Genomic DNA, 23,240 nt, shown 5'->3' on the forward strand with positions numbered 1-23,240 from the left:
GCCAGATCTGATGGCCGTGTCTTGGGGTCAGCCAGGGACATTTCAGTGTAAGGGGGGCCAGAGCAGGAGACCAGGGAATAGGGGCTGCCCCTGCTTTCCCCTCCGACTTTCTGCCTTCTTTGCCTCAGTTTCCCTTCCTGTGCCATGGGGCTAAACATCCTTTCCAACCTGTCTGTCTCCTCTGGGACAGGAGCTTAGATCTGTCCTTTCTTGCTCTCAGGCCTGTCCCTACCTAGTCCAAAAGGAGGAAGCATCTTTCAAGTGCAGCCACCCCCAGGAGGGACCGCCCCCTCCCCTAGTTCTCTGCAGGGCCCTCTTTGAAGTGCCCCAAATAGGTTTTCCCTGCCAGCCAGCAAAATGCCTCAGCCTCATTTCCCTGAGTCCTTATCTCCAGACCCAGCTGGAAACTTGATGTATTTATTTGCTTCTCCCAGAACCTCTTCTGTCCAACCCACAGCTCTGCTGGTGCTGCAGAAAGTGACCTTCCTGGAGATGGCTGTGTCTGGTAGCCAGGTGGGGGCTGAGGAGAGAAGGGACAGCAGTAAATCCCTCCAGCCTTCAGCCTGCAGGGTGAACCCATTGTCATTGCTGTAGTCATTGTCTTAGGCTTCATAGGGGTAGGGGAGACAGTTCAGGAGGCTTGGAGAGATGGGGACAGAAGTACCAGAAGTAGTTGGGATAGGGTCTTTCCATTCTTAAATGGACTGGAGTCAGGAGGGGGAGGGAGAAAGAGAGAAAGAGAGAGAGAGAGAGGAGGAAAGTGAAGGAGAGGGAGCAGACAGGATAGGGGTGGAGGAAGGGAGGAGGGAGCAGGGAAGAAGGAGGAGGAGGAAGGAGGGAGAGGGCAGGGCAATGGAAGGAAGAAGCCCACAGGGCCTTGTGGGGTCAGCACAGTGCCTTCTCTAGGGTGCTGGAGGTATAGAGTTACTTTTTACTCAGTGTTGCCAATTCACAGAGTTTCGTGCTTTCTGTATGTCACTGCGTTTGTCCTCCTCATTTCTGAAGGCTGTATTATCACCCCCAATTTGCATATGAGGCCACGGAGGGAGGCGAAGGATCTTGTCTAAGGTCTCCAGAGCCCCCGTCCTAACCACCTGCAGACTCAGGGACCCTACCTCGGGCCTAGCCCGCTGTCCTCTGCTCCGGGGCTGCTCTCATCTACTGAGAACTCTCCAGCGTCAGCCAGCACCGTTGGGCCAAAGAACTCCTAGAACTCCCAGAGAGAGTCTCTGAAGGCAAATTCTGTTCCCAGGCCCTCACGCTCCAGCTGGTCAAGGAACAGTTTCAGAGGATCAGACAGGTGACACCGGATTTCACACTTAGGTCCTCTCACACTTGTCCGGCCGGCTTTGCGGAAAATGTCTGTGGTTAGTTAGCCAGCTTTTGTAATCTGCTTGGCTGTCGGGTTTGGAATCCTGATATTTATAAACTGAGTTTAGCACAGTCCAGGCAGCTGGTCTTTAAGGAATTCCTCAGGGCTGAGTTTAAGGAGTTTGCTGGAGCCAAGAATGAAAGAATTCTCCCTCCCTCTGTCAGCAAATGCATTTTGTAAGGGTGGGTAGAGACTTCCACACTTTCTGTTTTGGTTTATTTGGGAAGGGGTGTCTCAGTTGAAGATCTAGACCCTTCTCTCTAAAGAATCACCACAGGCATCTGCTTTACTCAGATCTGAAGGGTCTGGAGCTGACACCTGGATCTTGATACAACAATGAATGATGGGCCTGTCCCCCTCTGGCCCCAAGCCCCAGGCCCAGGTACCAGGCTCACCCCAGCACCAAGGCTACTCTGGGAGAGTGCTTCCTTGCAGACTTCTGCTCTCCTTCCCTCCCTACCGCCTCCCTGCAGCCTCTTCCACCTCATTCCCACCAGCAAGTCAACCACATGAAGGGCTTAATAAGCCCCAAGACACTTCTTACTTGCAGTGTCACTGGGGATGGGGACTTCCCCTAAATCACGCATTCTCAACGGATCAAGATTATGCCACAGAGGATGCAAATTGGTTCAAGGGGTCCCACTAACCACCTTAGATATTTCAGTGGTTTCTGACCCCAGAAAGGACCACAGCACACACACAGACATATGGTACGTGTGTGTAAGGCAAAAGGAAAGGGATCTCTACTTGCAGATGATAGGATTTTGTATGTAGAACATCCTAAGTAATAGATAGGGTATCTATAGTATTAAAGTTTCATGGGGGGGGGCGCATGACTAGGTAAAAATAGGTCTAAAGAGGCTTCTTATGGGGGCAAAATAAAAGTTTTGAGAAGCACAGCTGGGCCCAGAGTGTTGGGATGTTAGCTTTTTAAAGCTTGAATTTCACACTTGTGAGACCGAAGGATCAGGAGGGAACAGGAAGGGGAGGGCGGGGAGTGTCCCCCCCCCCCGCCCCCGCCCGCCCGTGGCGCCAAGGCGGTGCACCTGCCAGCTGTGGGTCACAGATGGCTCCAGTCTAGACACAGGCGCCCCGTTGGGCAAACTCCAACTCTGTGACATACAAGTTTAATGACCTTGAGTAAGGTGCGCGGCCTTCCCGCCCCCACCCGCACCGGCACCCCGCGTTCAGCTGTAGAGAGAGGGTGAGAGGGGGCTGGGAAGGTTCCCGGGACTAAATGGGGTGCACGATTCCTTCGGGTCATGCCGCTGGGGGCAGTACTCCCAGGCTCCAGGGGGAGGCTCGGGCTCCCGACTGATCCTCGGCTGGGGTGCAGCGAGCTGCTCCGAGCTCCGGTGGAAGCGGATTGCTGGGGCATCGAAGAGGATGCTGCGGAGGGGGCAGGCCACTCCCAGGGCCCATAGGAGGGGGTTCCCAGAAGCTCCTGCCCCTCTGTCCACAGCTTCATGGACTCTGAAGCTGCTAAAGCGACCTATCCGTAGCCTCAAGAGTGACAAATTCAGGACACCTGGGTGGCTCAGTGGTTGAGCACCTGCCTTTGACTCAGGTCATGAACCTGGGGTCCTGGGATAGGGTCCCTCATCGGGCTCCCTGCATGGAGCCTGCTTCTCCCTCTGCCTGTGTCTCTGCCTCTCTCTCTCTCTCTCTCTCTCTCTCTCTCTCTCTCTCGTTGTGTCTCTCATCAATAAATAAAATCTTTTTTTCAAAAAAAAGGTGACAAATTCCTTTCGTCTGCTTCCTAACTCCATTGCTAATCTTCATCGCCCAATGTGCCCCTAAATTTCATATAGCTCCAAATCCTAACCTAAGGCCTTAGGCCACCTTCCTTTAAAAAAAAAAAAAATTTTATTAATTTATTCATGAGAGACACAGAGAGAGAGGCAGAGACACAGGCAGAGGGAGAAGCAGGCTCCATGCAGGGAGCCTGACATGGGACTCGATCCCGGGACCCCGGGGTCACGCCCTGGGCCAAAGGCGTAGCTAAACCGCCGAGCGCCCCCCCCCCCCCCCGGGCTGCCCCCTTAGGCCACCTTCTAACCCTTCTGACCCTGCCCTATCCTTACCCTTGGCTCTAACCTGGGCCCGGACCTTAGCTCTAACCCTCATCCATGACCGTTACCCTAATTCCCCTGGCAGGTAGCCCAGGATTTCTCCAAATGAAGTCACAAGTTTTGCAATACCTGCCTCCCTCCCGAGCTTGTGGTTACCTAATATTTGTCCTTGAATCAGACCTTCAAATAATCCCACTTTAGCGTCATTCTGAGCAGCGATGTTCGGAAATCACAGTTTTGATACGCTGACTCTATGTTTTTCTAGGACATATTAAACTCAGCACAACCCCATGAACGATCCTACCCGCTCCCCCCCCAAGCTCTACCCAAAGTGCCTCCTGTGCCACCCGCTCTGAGCCCCGAGCCTAGGGAAGCACCGGGCGCCCCCGAGCCCCAGCCCCATGCACCCCTACCCCCCACTGGCCCCGCCGGGCCTGCGTCCCCTGCTGGCTGAGCCTGGGAGTAGCTGTGGCTCAGCTCCTTGGGGGTCCGGGGTCTGGGGTCGCGACCTGCTGCTGCCTTTGGCCTGCCACTTGGTGCCATTAACTGTGGGGTTCTTCAATTGTGAGGGCTGAAGAAAGGTGAGAAAGGACCCCCCCTTTCCCATACTCTAGGTACAGGGCTGGGGATACCTGGGGTGTGGGGTGGGGACAACCTGAGGTCAGAGGATCCAGCCAAGGAGGGGCTGGCAGGTGGAGGGTGAAGGGTAAACTCAGAGAGGGACAATTGTCGGGGTTGGGAGTAGGGGTTGGAGCGGGGTTGGGAGTAGGGGTTGGAGCGAGAATGGGTGGGAGTAAGGATGAAGGGGGGCAGGCAGGGGGTGGGGGGAGGGGATGGGGGGAGGGACACAGGTACCAGGCAGCAGCTGGGGTTGGGCCGGTAGAAGGAAGAGTAAGGTTGGAGTTAAAGCAGATTTCTGAGCCAGGTTCCTGGGGTGTGAGTGCCTGGGCCTCAGGAGGCCCTGGAGCAGGCCGGGCTGGCTGCCGCTGAGCCGAGCGGTCCCTGGAAGGCTGCTCTCTACTTCAGGTATGCGAGGCTGACACCCCTCATTGGGGTGTGTTGGGGACACAGCACCACTGGCTTCTCAGCCACTCCAGGGCAGAAGCCCCTGCTCTCCTCCCTGATTCCCTCGGACCCCCTGCAATCGCCTGCTCCATTCCAGATCCTGTTTTTTTTTTTTTAATTCCCTGAAGCCAACCCCATGCGTGTATATATATACATATTTTTTTTTTTGCTAAGATCTAACATCTATTAATTTTTTATAACTCATGAAGCAATAAAACTGTCATCTTCGTTGTCTGTAAAATAAGATCTTATGTTTGTGTGGTTCTTCACATATTCAAAAGCTATTTCCACATTCTCTCATTGGTTCATGCAAAGGCCTGTGATGTAAAAGTGATCCCTATGATCCCATCTGACAGTGCTGGGGCCCAAGCACCGGGGAGCTTGACGCACCAGATGGGTGGAGCTGGTGGAGCGAGGACAAAACTCAGTGCCCTGACCTCTATCCCAGCAAGTTCATGGTGAGCTGACCTAGCGTTCAAACGGGAGGCACAGGGGACGCCTCCGGATTTGCTCTTGGGGACTAAAACTCCAGGACTGGAACTTGGGCATCTGGGGGCAGGGAGATGCCGTTAAGGGTGGTGGCACTGATCAAATGACAATTACGGGGCCGCTCACCCAGGCCTGGGGGAGGGCCAGTTCCCACACTGCCTGTGCTGTGGGAATCCCTGCATGTACTCCTGTGGATTCCACCTGTGACACCCTGGACACACATTGATTACACATTGCTCATGTTCTGGGCTCCCCTCCCCCTTTTGGGGGGTTTTCCCACCTGGGACTCTGGGGACACAGACAGGGGGTGCACGATTACCCTGCAGGGACTGAGGGGGAAGTTGTTAGACTCTGGTCTCTGGCTCCTGACTCCCTCTAGGGGGCAATTCTTGAAACTGGTGCTTCTTTTCCTCCTCCTCCATTTGCCTCTTCTTTTGGGAGATGATCCCCCGCAGGCCCACCCTGGGTCTCCCCCTTTGGAATGGGGGAGTTCACATCTGTGAGGCCCTCAGCACTGAGCAACATGGGGTCTCAGCTCTCCTAGGTCCTGAAAGGATTTCACAAAGGGCAGCTCTCCCACATCCAGGGTCCTACCCTCTTCCCCGGGGCAAGAGGCTGCCCAGTGGCTCCTGGGGTGGGCTGAGCAGCGCTTGATCAGTGCATCAGACTTTGAACATTCACATCTTTTTTTTTTTTTAAGAGTTTATTTATTTATTCATGAAAGACACACACACACACAGAGAGGGAGACACAGGCAGAGGGAGAAGCAGGCTCCATGCCGGGAGCCCGACATGGTTCTCAATCCCTGGACCTGGGATCCTGCCCTGAGCCGAAGGCAGATGCTCAATCACTGAGCCACCCAGGGATCCCCCAACATTTGCATCTTTATTAAAGGCTGCATAACTGGAGAGAGGCACAACAGCCCTTTGTTAGAAAACCTGCGGTCAAACGCATTGGGGTTCACCGTAGGACCAGTGCTCCCACTGTGGCAGCCAGTTCCTAGGTAATCCCTTAGGGAATCTCCAGGGCACCTCGATGAATGGGGGCTGAGGCGTGGGCACGCAGACCTCCCCCCTGTGAAAGCTCAGGCTCTGGAAGCTGGAGGTCTGGGCTGTGTCCTGGTGGCAGGAGCCAAGGAAGAGGGAACATTGGGTAGCAGGGCAGGGCCAGTGGTTCTGCTAGTCAGAGGGAAGGCCCTGACCTGCCGGTGTTCTGCTGCTGATCTCTGGTACGACCACAACGCTGGGGACCTTGGCTTAGGGCTGAGAGCTAGGTTTAAGCCCTTGTCCACTGCCTCGGTGGCCATCGTCCATGTCTAAACCCAGAATGGCAGAGCTGGACGGGAACTCAGAGACCAGCTGGACCGACTGGCCCATTTATCAGGTGGGTATGCTGGAGCTCGGGAAGGGGTCTTTTCCTAGGTCACACTCCCTGTCCGGACTAGGACGGGCTCTGCTACAGCGCCCTGCTCCTCTTTCGGGGAGCAGTCTAACCGAACACTGGCTCTGAGTCTTAGCAGGCATCAGAATCATTTGGAGGATGTGCTTAAACAGCTGGCTGGGTCCACCTCAGAGATGCTGATTCCAGAGGGCCGGGGGAGGGCTCTCGGGGGATGCCAACACTGCAAGTCCCTGGTGTATGTGGCAAGCAGCGCTGGGTAGGAGGACACTCCTCGGTGTGGCGGATGTGGGCAATGCAGAGGGCAAAAGCCATGCAGACAGGGGCTGGCGGCCTGAGGACCAAGGAGCAAAGCCTAACTAAGAGGAGGTGGCTGCGTGGCCAGCAGGAAAGAAGCAAGCTCGGAAGGGTCATACTTTGGAAGGAGGGGTAGGCATGGAGCAGCAGCTTCTGCCTCTGCAGATATGAGGCCCTCTGGGGACAAAAATACATTTTGTTCCCAAAGAAGTGAACAGAGAGCTGGCCTTCAGACAGGCAGACGGTGGGAGAACCAAACTCAAGAGGGCAGTTTGGTTTGAAAGGCACTTGGGGTACCCGTGGGTGTTGCGGGCACTGTCTGCGGGGACTACCAGCAGGTCCCCTACTGCAGTGACTGGGGGTCAGGGAGGGGCTGCAGGGACACTCATGGAAGTGGCAAGTTGGGGGTGGGGGGGGCCACTCGGCCCGGAGGCCAGGCCTTCTTTACGCCCTGGTTTTGGCTCCTTGACAAGAGGGGCCAGGGCTCAGGGGAAACCAACCTACTGGTGCCCCCAAAGCCTGAAAGGGGATCTGGTGGCCCTGGGTGGTTAGAACTCAGACTTAGAACCTTCTCTGTGGGGTTTTTAGAGAAGGGGAATTTGGTCCCAGAGAGCTGATTCTGGACCAAAAGACGACTGAGTGCTAGGGATTAGGACACGGGAATGCTGTGATGGGTCGGGCAGGCGGCTGGCTCAGGGACCCCATCCCTCTCTGTACCTAGAGATCCCAAGCCAGTCTTGGCTTCCTCTCAGCTCTGCTGGCATGCCCTCTTTGCAAAGCTGTGGCCAGTGAGAAGGGTGGAGAGGCCTTGTGCCTGAGCGGAGACGGCCCCCTCCGACCGGCCTTTGAAGTAGGTGCTCAGGGCCTGCAGGCTGACAGCTCGCTGGCTGGGGGGTGACATGCTGGTCTGCGGGCCCAGGTAGCGGCTGTACTTCTTCAAGCCCTGCTGTGGGTCACGGCGGTGCGCGGCCAGCAGCTCGGTGAAGCTCACATTGTGCAGGGCCAGGAGGCGGGCCTGGGCCTGGACCAGGGCGGCCTCCTGCACCAGGGGCTGCAGGGACGCAAAGCACTGCAGGCTGCTGAAGGAGTAGACGTGCTGGGCTAGCCGAGGGCCCGGGGAGATCTCGAGGAGCCGGCACAGGTCTCGCAGGGCCAGGACGGTGGCCAGGGCACTGCGTTCGTTCACGTTTCTTGCCAGGTAGGTCTTGGCCAGACTCCCGAGTCTGAAGCTGCTGGCCTGGGGAACCCGCTCCCGGACGAGGGGCAGCACAGCCAGGAAGCCCGAGATGGCCTCCTGGAACCCCCAAAGCCTGTTCATGTCTTCCAGGGCCTGGAAGAAAATCGGGAGGCTGGGCCCCCACAGTTTGGAGCAGGCCAGGACGGGGCGGCGCATGGAGCCCAGGAAGCCAAGGAAGTGCTGCAGCCCCACCTCCAGGGAGACGGCCTTGGAGAACATGCTGGAGTAGGCCTGGGGCTGGATGAGCACGCGGAACTCACTCTCCCGGTTTACAGCCGCCAGCTGGCTAATCTTCTGGGCTGGGCAGGAGAGAAGGGCAGGGTGAGGCCCCAGGGGCCTGTGAGCCCCAGGGCGGGGGCAGCGGGACCACTAGGGCAGCTGTCCCCCCACACGGAGACCCCACCTTGGGGCCTGCCGGCAGGAACCCAGCATCACCTCCAAATGCGGCTCTACGCTGGCTGCGGTGGGGCCAGGGGTCAGGAGGGGGAGGGCTGGCCACTCTGCAAACATGCCCTACTCACCTGCTGGGAGTCCAGCTCCCCCCTGCCCCCACCACCTGCCCAGAGTTTGCCAAGCAGGTTAGGTCTGGGTCCCTCCTGCCCGCCTTCTGTTAGCCTCACCCGCCTACACTGGGGAGCCTTCTGTGTCTCCACCACATCCTCCGCTCCCTGCCTCAGCCTCCAGTCCGGACCATCGGTCGCTGAGCCGAGACTCCCAGCCTGCTCAGAGCCCTGGGACACGCGGCCCACCTGTGCGACCTACTCCCTTCAGAACGTGGCTCAGAGCTGCCCTGCGAGGTCTGCAAACGACTCCCCCATCCTCGGGGGGCACCGCTATTTCTGCCTGGCTGGGCCGGCCCCAGGCTGGGTCTGTGCCACAGGGCAGGCTGGGACCTTCTGGTTCGACAAAGGGTACTGCAGGTAAGGCCTGTGGGGTGGTGAGGGGCTCCTGGGAGGAGGGCTCATCTTCCTCCACGACCGCGGCCTCCAGCCTCCCTGCGTAGCCCAGTGGTGGCATGAGCCTCTACCCAGAACCCCGCCCTCGAGGCCCAGGGCCTTGCTTGGACTGCCGGCCTCAGAGCGGGGACTTCCCACACGGTGGTTGTCTAGAAGTGCGCTGCCAGGGCTCAGAGAAGCGCTGGTCAGAGGTGAGCTCAAGGATGCACCTGCCTCATGCTTTCAGGCGCTGGTCAAGGCAGGAGTCCTTATTCCATCAGCCAAGAGGGACACCTGGGGTCCTGGGGGGACGCCACGTGCTGCCTGCTTTCTGGCTGCTGTCACTGGCCAGAGCTCTAGGCTCTCCTGGGCCCAGAACATAGCTCTGCCTGCACCTATTTCCGGGACTCAGAGACTAAGCTTAGAGCGGGGTGGGGGTAGCCACTGGAGAACCCACTTTCACTGTCAATCTTGAGGTCAAAGAAAACCAGGGGCCTGTCTTCTGCTTGGGGGCCGGCGAGGCTGTTGTCCAGGACCCTGAGGGAGCTAGGGCCCTCCAGCTGGAGGTCACTGGACTCGCTGCTGCTGTCGTCCAGCTCTCGGGAGGACTGCAACACAGAAAAACCAACAGGTCAGGGGTCCGGAGGGCGAGTGTGCATGCTGGCAATGTGAGCCTGTGCCCGTGATGAGCCTGTGTGTGCGTGACTGCATGGTGTGAATGTGGGGACACGAGTGAGCTGGTGTGGTCGGTGGCACCGGCATGCACACGAGGGAGGGCAGGGTGTCGGGAAGAGGGAGGTGTATGTCTGAGTGCGCACGCAGGATGAGTCGCAAGAATGCACATCAACGTGTGTGTGCACGTGAGGCCATGTGTGAACCACACAGTAGTGAGCAGGAGTGAGAGACTGAGATCACGCGGGGGAGTGTGTGTGAAAGCACGAGCAAGGGAACGAGGGCAAATGTCAAACGTGTGTGTGCATGCATTGGGTGTCAATTTGTGAACGTGTGTTGACAGGTGTGTGGGCCTGTGAGTGTATGTGAGTGCACGGTGTGGGTGTGGACGCTCAGGGAAGGGGCCAGTGCTGTGGGGGGCACGGCCGGAGGGTCTGCTGCTCCCTTCTCTCTGAACAGACTCAGAAGAAACTCATGAGCTTGGGACAGGAGGAAGGAGGCTCAGCTCAAACCCCAGAACTTCCTCGGGAAGGGGCCTGGAGCCTGGCTTTCGTCCCCGTGGCCAGCCCAGGCCCCAGCGCCCTACACAGAGGCTGGGTGGGGGGGCCCGCTCAGCCTCAGGAGCACCCCATCTGAGGCCGCAGGGCCGGGCAGCGAGAGCAGTGGGGAGAGGCCTTGGGGCTGCTCAGGGAAGCCTCAGGCCCAGGGCTCCCCTACCGGGGCGCCCGAGGCCCTGTTCCCTCCAGCTCAAGGCAGGGACACCGAGAGACTCGGGGCTGGGGGAAGGCTCCAGGGCTGCAGCTCCCTTCATCTGCACAGCTGCCAAACCCACAAGTGTCTTCGGTGGCCTGCTCAGGATCTCAGGATGTCCTGGGAATGCCACCTGCGGGTGGAGCCAGAGACCAAGAGGAAAGGACAAGGCCGATGTCACGGGGTGGGGGGGGTGGGGGGGGTACTGCTGGCACAGCCCAGAGCAGGCCTCGGGTCTTCCTGCCTCCAGACAGCCTCTAGAAGGGTGATGCTGGGTGGACTGCCCCGCGGCTACCTGAAGCCTCCCAGGATTAATGCTGGCTTCTGGCTAATGTCCCTGGCTCGGGGGCGGGGGGGGGGGGGCGGCGCGGGTGGCATGGCTCTAGCCCTAATTTTACTCCCCAGGTGAAACATTTTAACAAAATGTCAGCCAAGAGCCAAGCCATTACTCGGCACAGGTAAAATGTGCTGGATTTTCCTAGGAGTGGCTGAGTTTTACTGTTTGCTTTCCATGGCCCTACCCCAGGCTCACCAGGTCCTCCCAGTCACTGACAAAGACTATGAATCCATCTACAGTGGGTCTTGCTTAAAGCCCGAGACGTGATCCTGGAGACCCGGGATCGAGTCCCACGTCAGGCTTCCTGCATGGAGCCTGCTTCTCCCTCTGCCTGTGTCTCTGCCTCTCTCTCTCTCTGTCTCTCATGAATAAATAAATAAAATCTTAAAAAAAAAAGAGAGAGAGAGAAGCCGAGAGTTAGGGGGTTCCACACATAAGGCCCCTGCATATCTCAATCCCTGATTTGGCCATGCATCAAATGTGGATTTTGCCTGGCTTGCTCTGAGTCATCTCATGGCCCCAGCTCCCTTCCGTCCTGTAAGGAGCCTCTGCAGGTGTCTTCCTCAAAGTTGCTGGCTAATGGTCCAGAGACACCACTTTCTTCCCCTACCCCGGAAGGAAAAATCCAAGTTTTGTTTTTGTTTTTTTTTAATCTTCAGCCTTCCAGACCTTGCTCTTGCACTTGGGCTGGTGGAAAGAGCTGGACTCCTCTTGCTGTGTCCTCCCCAGAGCCAAATAACTGTCCCTTTTCCCAAGGCCTCTTGGTCACCCACTGACATGGCACACTGCCAGCTTTTTCTTCGTCCTTCCTATTTTTGATCCTAATATAACAGCAAATGCACATGCGGTGGCCCGGAGTCCTTCCACCAGTCTCCTTCCTTCTGGAATATCCTCTCGGGCTTTAAAGCCATAGTCAGCTCTTTGGATATCCTCTTCCAAGATCTGAACTCCCTGGAGAGCAGCACCGCAGCTTCCTTGGGCTAGCTCCATCCTCATACCGGGGTCATTTATGATGGCCAGCAGAATCTCATTTTTAGGGCCTCCCGTTGTCCTGGGGTCATTTTCTCTTTTATAGTGGCACAACATGTCTTTCTTGTCACGTACTGAAGACCATGCTGGCTCCCTTCATAAAAGGACAGCCTCCCTTCTGCTGAGCTCGTCCCTGGCGGGAAGGCTGGAACCTCCAGCCCTGACTCTTCTTCCTCTCAGATTCCTCTTCACTCTCGGGACTTCTGTCGAGTGCAGCTAGTGCAAGGGGATGATCTTGCCAGAACGCCTTCCACTGAACTCCAGCCGGCCATACACGTGAGCCCCCCCTCCCCGGCCCTAAATCCCAGCAACATGGCCAGGAAGTACTGGCACGCTTAGAAGAGACTTCGGAAGACCCAGCAATCAACACAAGATGCAGGATGTCTTCCTGCCCCCCTCTGCTCACAGAAGGGGCGCCACTGCTGGGCTTCCGTCCACCGTCCGGGTGACTGAGTGTGCGGGTGGGGAGCGTAGAGGGATAGTAGGAGAGACCCGGACCCAAGCCAGGAAAAGGCCTTTTCTTGCAAAACGCTTGAGATCTGCTGGGGAGGGAAGAGGAACAGCGGGAGAGGAAACAGAGTGGGGGAAGATGAGAGTCCACATGCATGACCTGGAAAGTGAGAAGTGGGAAGCTCCAAGGAACAAGCAAGCGGGCAGGCGTGGTGGGAATGTAAGGAAAGAGGAAGAGGACTTGAGGATGTACTTCTGGAAGCTGGGAGTCAAATCCCCTTTAATATTCTTTGAAAGATGCAAGTAAATACTAGGCTTCATTTCTTTATTATACTTGTAATGGACTGTGTTTCTTTGACTGCCACAGGGGGCCCAGGCGTTTTTCAGGATACACACGGCACTAGGATACACATGCAGCCTGGCTGGTGAGCCACAGTTCACTGGTCTTCCACACAGATTAACTCAGTCGGGCAACTGCATTCCGAACCCACACAGCAGGCCTACCCGCCATACCAAGCCTACCCACAGGAAGCAGCTGGCATTTTAATCACCTTCCACGGGCCTAGGAGGTTTCTTTGGGAAGATCCAGTGTCCCCCTCTCCCCTGCTGGATCACATCCCAGTACATACGGGTCACCTCCATTCAAGGCTGATAACACACACAAATCACAGACGTGCCACCGAATCCCCCAATTCAGTGGTTCTCTCCTTTCTGGCTGTGCATTAGCAGCTTCAACAAATCCAGATGCCCGGGCTGTACCCCAGACCAATTCAATTACGATCTCTGGGGGTGGGAGCCAGGAATCTGGCATTGATAACCGATCCCCCCGTAACCACCCCCCCAAAAAAAGACTCCCGTGTGCAGCCGGGGTTGGGAACTACTGTCCGAGTGGTCAGCAGCCACTTAGACAGAAGCCCGACTCTTCAGCATCCGGTCACCCGGTGTCGTCTATGCAGTATCACCATTAATTCTTATCAAGAGTCCCCAGGTTTCTGAGGAATTTTCTTAGCACCCAAGCTTAAATGACAGCTGGGATCAGTTTGGCAAGACACACACATTTCTCGTTTTTGCAGACACAAAGCCCCAGCTCTCCCAGCTCTTGCAAAGTCTGGAAGGCCCGAACCACTTCACAGGTATCTGCAAACTGGACCATCCTGTCAGCTAGCCTGTGACTCCCGCTGCCCTCTGCCCACTGCGCCCAGCTTCTCAGACGAGCACCTGCTTCTTTTCCTGACACCCACACTCCCCAGCGTCACGGCCCCTCTCATGGATCGGCCATCGCCCACGGGCCTCCCTTCTACGGCTGGCCACCACTGCCACTTCAGCCACAGACTGCCCCCTCCTGTGTCCACTTGGTCCTGCTACTGCCAGACACTGAGGCTAGTCATCTGTCACAAGAATAGGTGAGAGCATCTATTTTTTCCTGCCTTGGGCCCTAACACAGAGCCTATGGCAGAGGCACCGCTGACCACCCCTTCCCCCCGCCTGCCCTGCCTCGTTTTCAGGCCTCGTCCTCACCCACAGTCCTGGGTCTTACCCCTCCGCTGCCTTCTCCCACTCACGGATCACTCTTCCTGTGCAGTCTCTCCCTGAGCCTTGCCCATCTTGCCAGGCTTGTGCCAGAGCCCCCAGATTCCAGCAACAGACTCAGCTACAGCCTGGGGTGGGGGTCCCTACGCACCTGATATGCTTGGAAAACATGCTCTTTAAGTAGTAGGCCAACTTTCACACCTGGAAGGTGGGATGGAGGCCATGGTGGGGTGCGGTGGGGTGGTGGTGGCTGGGGCAGGGGTGTGCGGAAGCCTGGAACACCTTGCAAGGGTTGCCCTGCTCCCCAGTCAAGTTCCTGCAGGTACTCTAGGAGCTCCAGGGGCGGCAGGGGGCATAGGAGGTGGGTGAGAAATGCACAAAGGCCCCTAATTTGTTTCCTTTTAAAATACTATGTTTTTAAAAAGTTTGGGTTAATTTTAAAGTAATGGTTAATTTTTAAAATGTACAGTCTGAAAAATACCAACACAAAAGCAGTGGCCCTCTGGCTCTCTCCCACTCCAGAGCTGGCCTCCGGAGGTGAGTGGCTGCTTCTAATTTTTTTTTAACTCATCACGACCTAAAATGAACTTCTTTCTCCCTCCTCCCTTGAAGAACCTCAGCCGTCACCTAGTGCCTCCCTGCTGACAGCTGAGGCTTAGGCTGACACCTGCCCCCTCGATATTGCCGGTGAGACCCCTGGCATGGCCATCCTTTCTCCCAGTGTCCTTTCCAAGCTTCTTTCTACCTCCGCCCCAGGTCAGTTTTGTTTTAGGTTTCGGGGAGGAAAGAGATGCCCAGAGTTTCAGAGGAATGTAGAATGTGGAAAGGTAAGACGGAAAATCTGACCGGTGCTGAGGAACAATCAAGAGACGCCTCCAGGGTGGCCAGAGAGCCTCCGTTTGCGCGGCCAGGCAGATGCTGCGACGTACTCAGAGGAGAGGCAGAGAGATGAGTCTGAGGGATCTATGGGGCATCTGAGGGCAGACGTCAGAGGGCCACGGGCTACTGGTCTAGCAGCAGGAGCGAGCGCCAGGCACCAATGGAAGCCACGGGTGTGGCTGAGACCACAGGGAAGGGCACACTAGGAAGAGAAGAGGGGCTGTGGCTGGAAAGAACAGAGGCCTGGGAGGAAGGAGGATGAGGAGCAGCAGCTGGAGCTATGGGAACTGGGGCGGGGAGGGAGGAGGCCTTCGAAGTACCTGAGAGCTAAGGGACAGGATGCTGTGGTCAGGGTCCCCATGGGCCAGTTCGTGGTAGGATGTGCAGGGGTTGGCCACGGGGCTGCTGGCTGCAGCAGAGTGGGGTGAAGACCCCGGAGAAGACAAGGTGCTGGGTGTGGAGGTCACCCAGAAAGAAGGCTGGGCCTGGCTAAGAAGAAGCCACCTGGGAGGCAAATGCTGGAGCCTTCCCTCTGTGAGAGGGAGGCAAATGCCAGAGCCTTCCCTCTGTGGGATGGAGGCAGGAGGAGGCATGAAATGGTCTGGGGTGAGTGGGGTTGCCCTCAAGGCACAGGGGACCTTACCAGATGGTGGGACCAGTCTAGGAGGCACAGAAGACCCGACCCGTCTCCCACTCTGATGCTCACAGGGTGTGGGAGAAGAGGGGACACGGTAACCCCCCCCCCCCCCCGCCCCGAGAACCAAGTTTCAGCGCAGGGAGGACACAAAGCCACCTGCAAGAGAAGAGCTGAATCCAGCAGGGAACGTGATGGTCGTGGAAGAAGGGTGTGCAAGGGCAATCATTCAACAAGTATTTATTGAGTAGCCATATCTGCCAGTCCTGACCTCATGGGCTGGGGTCCTGGCAAGGCCCAGTAGAAAGCCTTGGGGTGGCAGGATGGGGCAGTGGGAGGTGCAAAGGGTAACAGATACTTCCTATTTTTTGGGCAAAGAGGCCCGGGGATGTGAGGAACAGCAGCCTGAATCTCACTCGTGCCCTTTCGGGGGAAGAGGGCTTACATGTCCTTGCTGAAACCATCCAGCCATTCCTTCCTCGGTCTGCTCTTTGACCACAATGCACTGAATGCCTACGGTGTGCAGGGTCTTTGGTGCATGGGCCGGGCTGGGCCACGCAGTGGGGTGGAGGCGGCCCGGGCAGCAGGGGCTGAGTGAGTGGCCACAAAGCTCCAAAAGGATGGTGGCCAGCAGCTAGAGCAGAGGGAGGTGCCAGGGACTCTGAGGCCTGAGGGCGGCTGGGCTGGTGGGGGGCGTCTCTGGAGGGCAAGGGGAGGGCAAGGGGGTGGCAAGGCAATTGGAGAGCCTTTCAGTGGGACCTGGACCACGTAGTGGCTGGGGGGGTTCTCCCCGGGGGCTCTGTCAATCCCTGGGGGAGATTTCCGCCCTAAGAGTCTGGGGCGCTCTGTCCCCCTTCATTCCCACTGTTGAGAGAGGTGTTAAGCTGAGCAGCCACAGAGGAGAAAGGAAGGGCAAAAAAGTTGTTGAGCCACTGGGCTACGTTGGGGGAGCCCCGGAGGGAGCAGCCGAGGGAGCGCACTGCTCCGCGTGCCCGGCGTCGATGGCCCATGGCCCTCTGGAAGTGGCAGGGACCCTCCTGGGCACCGAAAGGATGGCCAGGAGGCCCTATGGCGGCAGGGGTGGTGGCCTGGACTGCAGGGGCAGGGTAAGTACACACGGGTTTACAGTACACTTTGAGGGGCAGGCGGAAGATTCGCCCAAGACGGGCGGTTCTCTGCGCTCTACGAGACAGGGGGCCGGTCCCGCGGCGGGGGCGGACGGCAGCCTCCTCCTGGTGGCGGGCAGGCTGGCTGGGAGAGTCGGCCTCAGAGACTGCGGCTTGCTCGGCGGGGTGGTGGGAAGACCGAGCCGGGGGGCGGCATGCGCCATGGGGCAGGCGGGAGGCCCAGCAGAGGCGGAAGGCTCCTCGTGCTCTTGGCAGGGGGTGGGCAGGCGAGGCATGTGGTGTCGCGGTCTCCGTGGACTCCGTGCACTTTCCAACACAGAACCTCAGACTGAGAGCTGGAAGGGACCTCAGAGGCCACCCAGTCCAACCTTTCACTCTGTTCGGATCCCCTTTTCCCCAGCCTCCGTTAACCAACCTCCAGGGACAGAAGGGAGGCAGCCCACAGTGGTGCTTGCTCCGCTGTGGGGTGGTTTTAAAGTCCTCTCTTACGGAGTGAAAACTGGCCTAATTGGGCCCTGTGCGCTGCTGCCCACACCCTCGGGCCCCTGCGCTGACCCTCGCTGGCTGCGGTTAGCTGGGGTATGGGTTCTCGTCCACCCTCCTTGCTGAGGACTTAGAGGTTAGAGAACATGTAAGGAAGCTCCAGGCGTAAGGAAGCTCCAGACAAAGGCATTGGCTAGTCCAGCAAAGAGACAGGGCGCTGGAAGGAAGTGTTCTATCAGCATTTCGGAGGAGTACATATGGTTACTGAAGGCTCCTGCCCTGGTACGGGGGGACGGCTGGGGTGGTCCGGGCCCGCAGCTGGCATTTGGAGGCTGTCCTCAGGACAGCGGGGAATTCACTGCCTCGCTGGAGAACTCCCCAGGTGCAGGGCAAGTCTGAGAGTCACCTGCTGTGGCTGTGTCCCCTGGGACCTGGAGTGGGGGGAGGCAGGAGTCCGGGGCCGAACTTCTGGACCACTCACCGAGTTTTCAGCGTCTGAGTCTTCCGAGCTGCTGATCACCACAACGCGTTCCTCTGAAACAATGCAGGGGGCACAGCATTAGGCCCTCCTGGGACGCTCGCTGGGTGGGGCCCCAGGTACACTCTGTGGGAATCCCTGAAGGGCCAGTGGACGGGGCAGACGACGTGTGCCCTGCAGCGGGGGGAGATGGGAATATTCCCTGGGCATGCCTGCTGGTCTGGGTCTGTTTATTCAGCTTGGTTCCTGACACCCCTCTTTGCGAGGGACCTTCCATCAGGGTCTGCTTATTCAAAACGGCTTTCTGTCACTGCCCACTGTGCCCTGTGCATGAATACTCAATTTAGCTATTGGCCTTGAAATCGGAATTTGCTCCCGGTACAGGCAACTTGGCAAGCAGCACCTGCTTTGGAACTTTTGCAATCCTAGAGAAAGAAGCACGTTGGTTTGTTCCAACCCTCAGCCTCATGAGCTGAGATGTTTGGCTTAGAAGATACTTTATTTGGTTAATCAAAACCTTTTGATTACCAATAGCATTGTGAGCAAGGAATGTCGGTCAGGGCTCAGTGTGCAAGCAGGATCAGGGCTCAGTCTGGGACCTAGAATGAAAACAAAGGGGGGGCCTCTGGGTGAAGCAGATCTAGGAAGAACTATCTCGACCATTCCAGAATTCTATTAGTTGACCTCAGCTCACGCCCCAGGACTCCCTGTCTGGCAGCGTCCCTAAGAGAGATCGAAGGACAAATGAGGCATGCTTGAGGCAGGTGACCTTTGCAGACAAATTTGGGAAGTGAGAGGTGTGGACTTTCCCCGAGGTCTCTCTGGGCACGTGCTAGGTACCCACCAACAGACGCACCCTTGTGTGTGTCGGGGGAAGGAGCTACGGAACCACGGGCTTCCTCGCACTGGAATCCCAGTACATCACACAGTAACTTGTATCCATCCTCACTCCCTCCCCTGGTAAACCGTGGGCGTCCCCTCTCCCCTCTGGTGGCAGCTGAGGGCACAACACACGGGGGACGCTGTTGCCTTTGGCCTCCCTGGGTCCCACCCAGGCCTTGGAGGACAGCACGCTGGCTTTGGCCTCTGCCGCCTGCCCGCCTCCCTACCTGCCTCCCCAGGGTCGCCGGTTGAGTGGTTGCTGTTGGGCAGAAAGATCTCGTTTCCCATGATGGGACTTTCAGGGCTGGAGGGCCCATCCAGGGGTGGCGAGACCGCCTTGGAGGTGCTGGGCCTGGGCTGCTCCGGGGAGCTCTGGGCCAACCGAGTCTCCCGCTCCTCCTCAGACTCCATCTTGATGGCCTTCCTGGGGCACTCGGTTTGGCAGGACTTCCTCTTCTGGGGAGTGACTTTGTTGCAGACCTCCTACACGGCAGGGAGTCAGAGGCCAGGTTAGCAGCCTTTGGGGGTGCCGGGGCGGTGGGCAGAGATGCGGACCTGGGTGGCAGGGGCCTGTGGGCCTCCCTCACCCCCGCCCCCCGCTCTCGCCATGCAGATCGTGTCTCTCTCCACACACAGCGCCCCCTGAGCCATCACACGCACTGGCTGTGCGCTGACCACCGCCTCTGCGGGCCTCTGCCCACCCCGGAGCGGCTTGTGCTTACGGGGGGCTTCGCAGCATGGCCCCCAGGAGCAAGGGAGAGAACAGAGTCAGTGCTGACAAAGGCCTGCATTCTCACCCCAATTGGCCCCGCCTGCCGGGTGGGACCTGGGCCTCGGGTGCGGAGGGAAGCTCACCTCTCTACAGGACGGGTCTTTGATGGAGTAGGCGTGTACCGGCACCGGGTGGACCCCGGGCACAGACTGTACCAAAGCCACACTGTGGGTCTCCGCCAGCTGCGGGGCCTGTGCCGGACCCGCCAGTTGCGGGGCCTGCGCCAGACTCCCCAGCATCTCCTCTGGCGGTGGGGTCTAGAAACAGAGATGGAAATGAGAACCCCGGCCTGGGGGCGGCCCAGTCCCCAGGGCCCACCAGGGGCCAGGAATTCCTCCTCGCACCCTCTAGGACCTCACCTTCTCAGGCCCGTGAGGTGCTGGCGTCTGGGCCATTTCAGTGCCTGGGCTCCCGCCCAGAGCCAGCCAGTGACTTCTGGTATCGCATGGACCAGAAGGCCTGACGGCTTGCTCAACAGCTAGCTCTAGAAACAAAGCTCTCACTCCCCACGGAAGCCAATCCTCTCCAGGTGCGGAGTTCCAACAGTGAGGACACCCTCCCTGGGAGCTTCACCATGACCCTCACTCTGCCCCTGGGCCTTGATCCCACCCGGCCAGAGAAGTCAGTACACACCCGGGACACATCACTTAAAACTGCTCCAGCCTCAGTTCCCCTGTGCAGAACGGGAATACCAGTACCAGCGGTCTCAGGGGACGCTGTGGATGAAGCGTGCTTAGAAGAGCACCTGGCACTTCCTAAGTGCCACCACCGATAACGGTCAGTACTGTTTTGGTCGCACCAGGTGAAGTGTGTCCTACATCTAAGTCAAAAGGAAGCAGGCAGGGGCAGTTCCTCCAAAAGCTAACCACAGAATTTCCAAACGAGCCAACAATTCTGCTCCCAGGCACAGGCGCAACGGACTGGAAACACGTTCAAACAGAAACCTGCACACGAATATTCACAGCGGCCAAAAGGCCCATCAGGTGCTGAGTCGATACACAAAACGTGGCGCAGCCATTGGTTGGGACATTATTTGGCCACGAGAAGGAACGTGCAACCTGGATGAACCTTGCACGCTGTGCTAAATGAAAAGAAGGCAGCCAGAGAAGAACGCACGTTGTATAGCGCCCCCCAGGTGAACAGGGCCCACGTCTCCTTTCGGGGCAATGGCCCAGCTGGGTGGGGTGGCTGTACAAGACTGAGGGTGCTAAGAGGTCACCCAACTGTACTCTCTAAGATGGTTCAGATGGCGACTTCCCTCTATGAATTTTCCCACAATAGAAAAAAAAGATTACCGTTAAAAGAAAGAAACAGGGACCATCCTGTGGTTATTGCCAACCTACAGAGAAGGGTCAGAGGGACAAGGGGTGAAGTGATCTGATTCCCCAAGGTCCTGGACCAAGGCAGGGTTTGAATCTAGTGTTTCTGAAATGCAAGTTCCTTTTATTTTTATTTATTTATTTATTTGACAGAGAGGGGGTGGGGAGAGAGCCTAAGAGGGGACAGTGGCAGGGAGAAGGAGAGGGAGAAGCAGGCTCCTCGCTGAGCAGAGGGCCAGCTGTGGGGCTCCATCCCAGGACCCTGGGATCATGACCTGAGCCGAAGGTGGACACTCAACCGACTGAGCCACCCAGGTGCCCCCAAGTTCCCTTTTCTTTAGTCACTGTCTCTCCTTTCTATCCCTCCACACCACCTTTCTCTACTGTGAAGCATCCGCTGGACCGTTTGCTGAAAATAAGTGACAAGTGATGTGGGAAGCGTCCCTCGGAGGGGGGAGGCCCAGACTCTGGCGTTCGGCTCCAGGAACCCTGGCCTGCTATTCCTGCCTCCAATCCTGCCCCGTTGGTGCTCCAGCTCTGTGTGTGCCCAGGAGATGACCATGAGCAGAGCCCTGTGGCTGTGTAGTGAAGGAAAGGGAACCCCTCACAGCTGGACGGGGTGCGTCCTCGAGCAGAGCTGCGCTGAAGAAGCCAGACCCTGGACTGTGAGATTAGGAGGAGGCCGGGGATATGCCTTCCTCCCAGGGACAAGCTCTCTCCCTCCTGTGTGGTAGAGGAAGGGTCAGGACCACACTCACAGGGGGAACCCCGGGAACTGCCTGGCCAAACCCGTGCTGGGGGCAGGAAGGGGAAACCCAGCACAAGATGGGGCCACATGCTGCACCGGAACCCCCAGCCGGGGCTCTCCTTGGTCTCAAGCACTCTGATGTGGGATGTGGGCTCCCCTATCATTTGCTATAATGGACTGATTTCTTTTGCCCCCTCTTCCTTCCTGGATTTCTTTTTCTCAACATCTTTACAGAAAGGAAGGAGAGCGGTCCCTCTGGATCAGAGCAGAGTGTGTATCTGGGGGAAGGGGAGAGAACAGACGATCTCCTGGGCCTCTAGGAACGCATACAATCTCCGCGGAGTGCTCTACACCAGTATTTTTCAAACTGTAGTCTGTGACCCACTGGCGGATCATGGAAGCAATCCAGTAGGTCGGGACTAGCATTTTTAAACGTTACACAATAGTACAGAACAGAAAGCATTAGAGCACATCCCATGTAACAAGTGTAATTTGCTGTGCAAAACTATCACTTTAGTCACAATTAGGTATGTCCATGTGTATATACTGTAGACTAGATATAAAATATATTTCTCAGGGGGTAGTGGTCAAAAATTGAAACCACCGTGAGGATGGCTATTATATTACGGAAAAAAGTGAGGATGAATATGTAAAGAAAACAGAGCCCCTGCGCACTGTTGGTGGGAATGCAGGACGGCGTAGCCCACCATGGAAAATTGCAGAGTGACTCCTCAAAACATAAAAAAATAGAATGACCGGGACCCTGGGTGGCTCAGTGGTTTGGCGCCTGCCTTCGGCCCAGAGCATGATCTTGGAGTTCCGGGATCGAGTCCCACGTCAGGCTCCCTGCATGGAGCCTGCTTCTCCCTCTGCCTGTGTCTCTGCCTCTCTCTCTCTCTCTGTATCTCTCATGAATAAATAAAATCCTTTTTTATTTTTTAATTTTCTTAAAAAAAATCCAGAATGACCATATGATCCAGCAATTCTGCAGCTGGGGTTATTTTACATTATGTTGTATTTTATCACCATGGAAGTTTTTTAAAAGAAGTTGAAAAGGTCCTTTTGCATCTGGATCTACGACTCACTGGTAGGTGAAGACCCCCTTTCCACGTGAGCTATGAACGCCCCACAGGTGGGCCTGCCTTCTTCTCTCTGCCTCTGCCCCACCCATGACACCCTGACTCTCCTGTTAACGAACCAGGGGACACACAGGAGGGCTCACTAAAGACAAAAAAATCATGATGACTGATTTCCAGTCACTTTATAGCTTTAAAATGTTTTATTTTTTTCATTGAAGTATTATAACGTCATTACAAAAAGAGCCTAGAGGGATCCCTGGGTGGCTCAGGGGTTTAGTGCCTGCCTTTGGCTGAGGGTGTGACCCCGGGGTCCCGGGATCAAGTCCCACATCAGGCTCCCTGCATGGAGCCTGCTTCTCCCTCTGCGTGTGTCTCTGCTTCTCTCTCTCTCTGTGTGTCTATTATGAATAAATAAATAAAATCTTAAAAAAAAAAAAAGAGCCTAGAAGTCAAAGGAAAACGCCTCTAAGCTGGGCAGTCCCAGTCAAGCCTACCTCTGCGTCTTCTCATCACCTCTCACACCCATGCCATGAAAGTAAAGCAACGCTTTCAAGAGGGATCAAGTGTTGGTACCAAAAGCCCAGCTCCTGCTTCCTAAGGCCGGGGCACGGGCCCAAGAGTGGCCTTTCTCCTCGCCTCGCTGAAGGACCGGACTTTCTCCTGGGACAGCCGGACCGTGCCTGCCACCTCGCCAGGGCTGCTCCACGGGTCCCTGGGGCTCCCAGTGTGTGAAATCTGTTCCCCTCCCCCAGCTCCACTGGCCTCCCTGCCCCCTCCTCCAGCCTGCTACCAAAGTAAAGCAAGAGGCTTTGCAAAAAGAGCATTCTTTTTTTTAATTTAAAAAATTTTTAAACTAAAAAAATTGTTATTATTTTGCATTCTTCTGATGTTCCAAGTTCAAACTGCTTAGTAGTGGATAGGATAGTGAGAGGTCACATAAGACCCAGCAAAATGCTGTTCATTAACCAGGGACTGGGACCTGGAAGACAGCCGGGTTCTGTGGACCTGGGACACTTTGCACAATTATTCATAGGATTTTTTTTTTTAAATAGGATTTCTGTGGGGACTTATTCATTCTAGTACTGTAAAACCAAAACAACCCAAATATGCACTGGCAGGGAACTGGCTAAATATAGTACATCACATCCATTCCATAGGCCACTATGCAGATGTCAGAAGGCATCAGGAAGCTCCCTACCTATGGAC

At 56.7% G+C, this 23,240-nt stretch overlaps 1 protein-coding gene and 1 long non-coding RNA gene across 2 annotated transcripts in view; one reads left to right on the forward strand and one right to left on the reverse strand.

The window, feature by feature from the left end:
- Positions 1-5,694: 5,694 nt before the first annotated feature.
- PML (PML nuclear body scaffold) overlaps positions 5,695-23,240 on the reverse strand; it is a 45,994-nt gene continuing 28,448 nt past the window's right edge. Inside the window, 5 exon segments of the mRNA XM_055319644.1 lie at positions 5,695-8,229; positions 9,323-9,473; positions 17,238-17,290; positions 18,344-18,599; positions 18,972-19,145. Coding sequence (XP_055175619.1) covers positions 7,442-8,229; positions 9,323-9,473; positions 17,238-17,290; positions 18,344-18,599; positions 18,972-19,145 — 1,422 coding nt within the window. The 3' untranslated portion in view covers positions 5,695-7,441.
- Positions 19,132-22,472, forward strand: LOC129506202 (uncharacterized). The gene is made up of 2 exons (XR_008663723.1): positions 19,132-19,665; positions 19,793-22,472. It is a non-coding gene; the product is annotated as an uncharacterized LOC129506202 (long non-coding RNA).

This window comes from Nyctereutes procyonoides, unplaced genomic scaffold, assembly GCF_905146905.1.
Source record: "Nyctereutes procyonoides isolate TBG_1078 unplaced genomic scaffold, NYPRO_anot_genome, whole genome shotgun sequence".
NCBI lineage: Eukaryota > Metazoa > Chordata > Mammalia > Carnivora > Canidae > Nyctereutes > Nyctereutes procyonoides.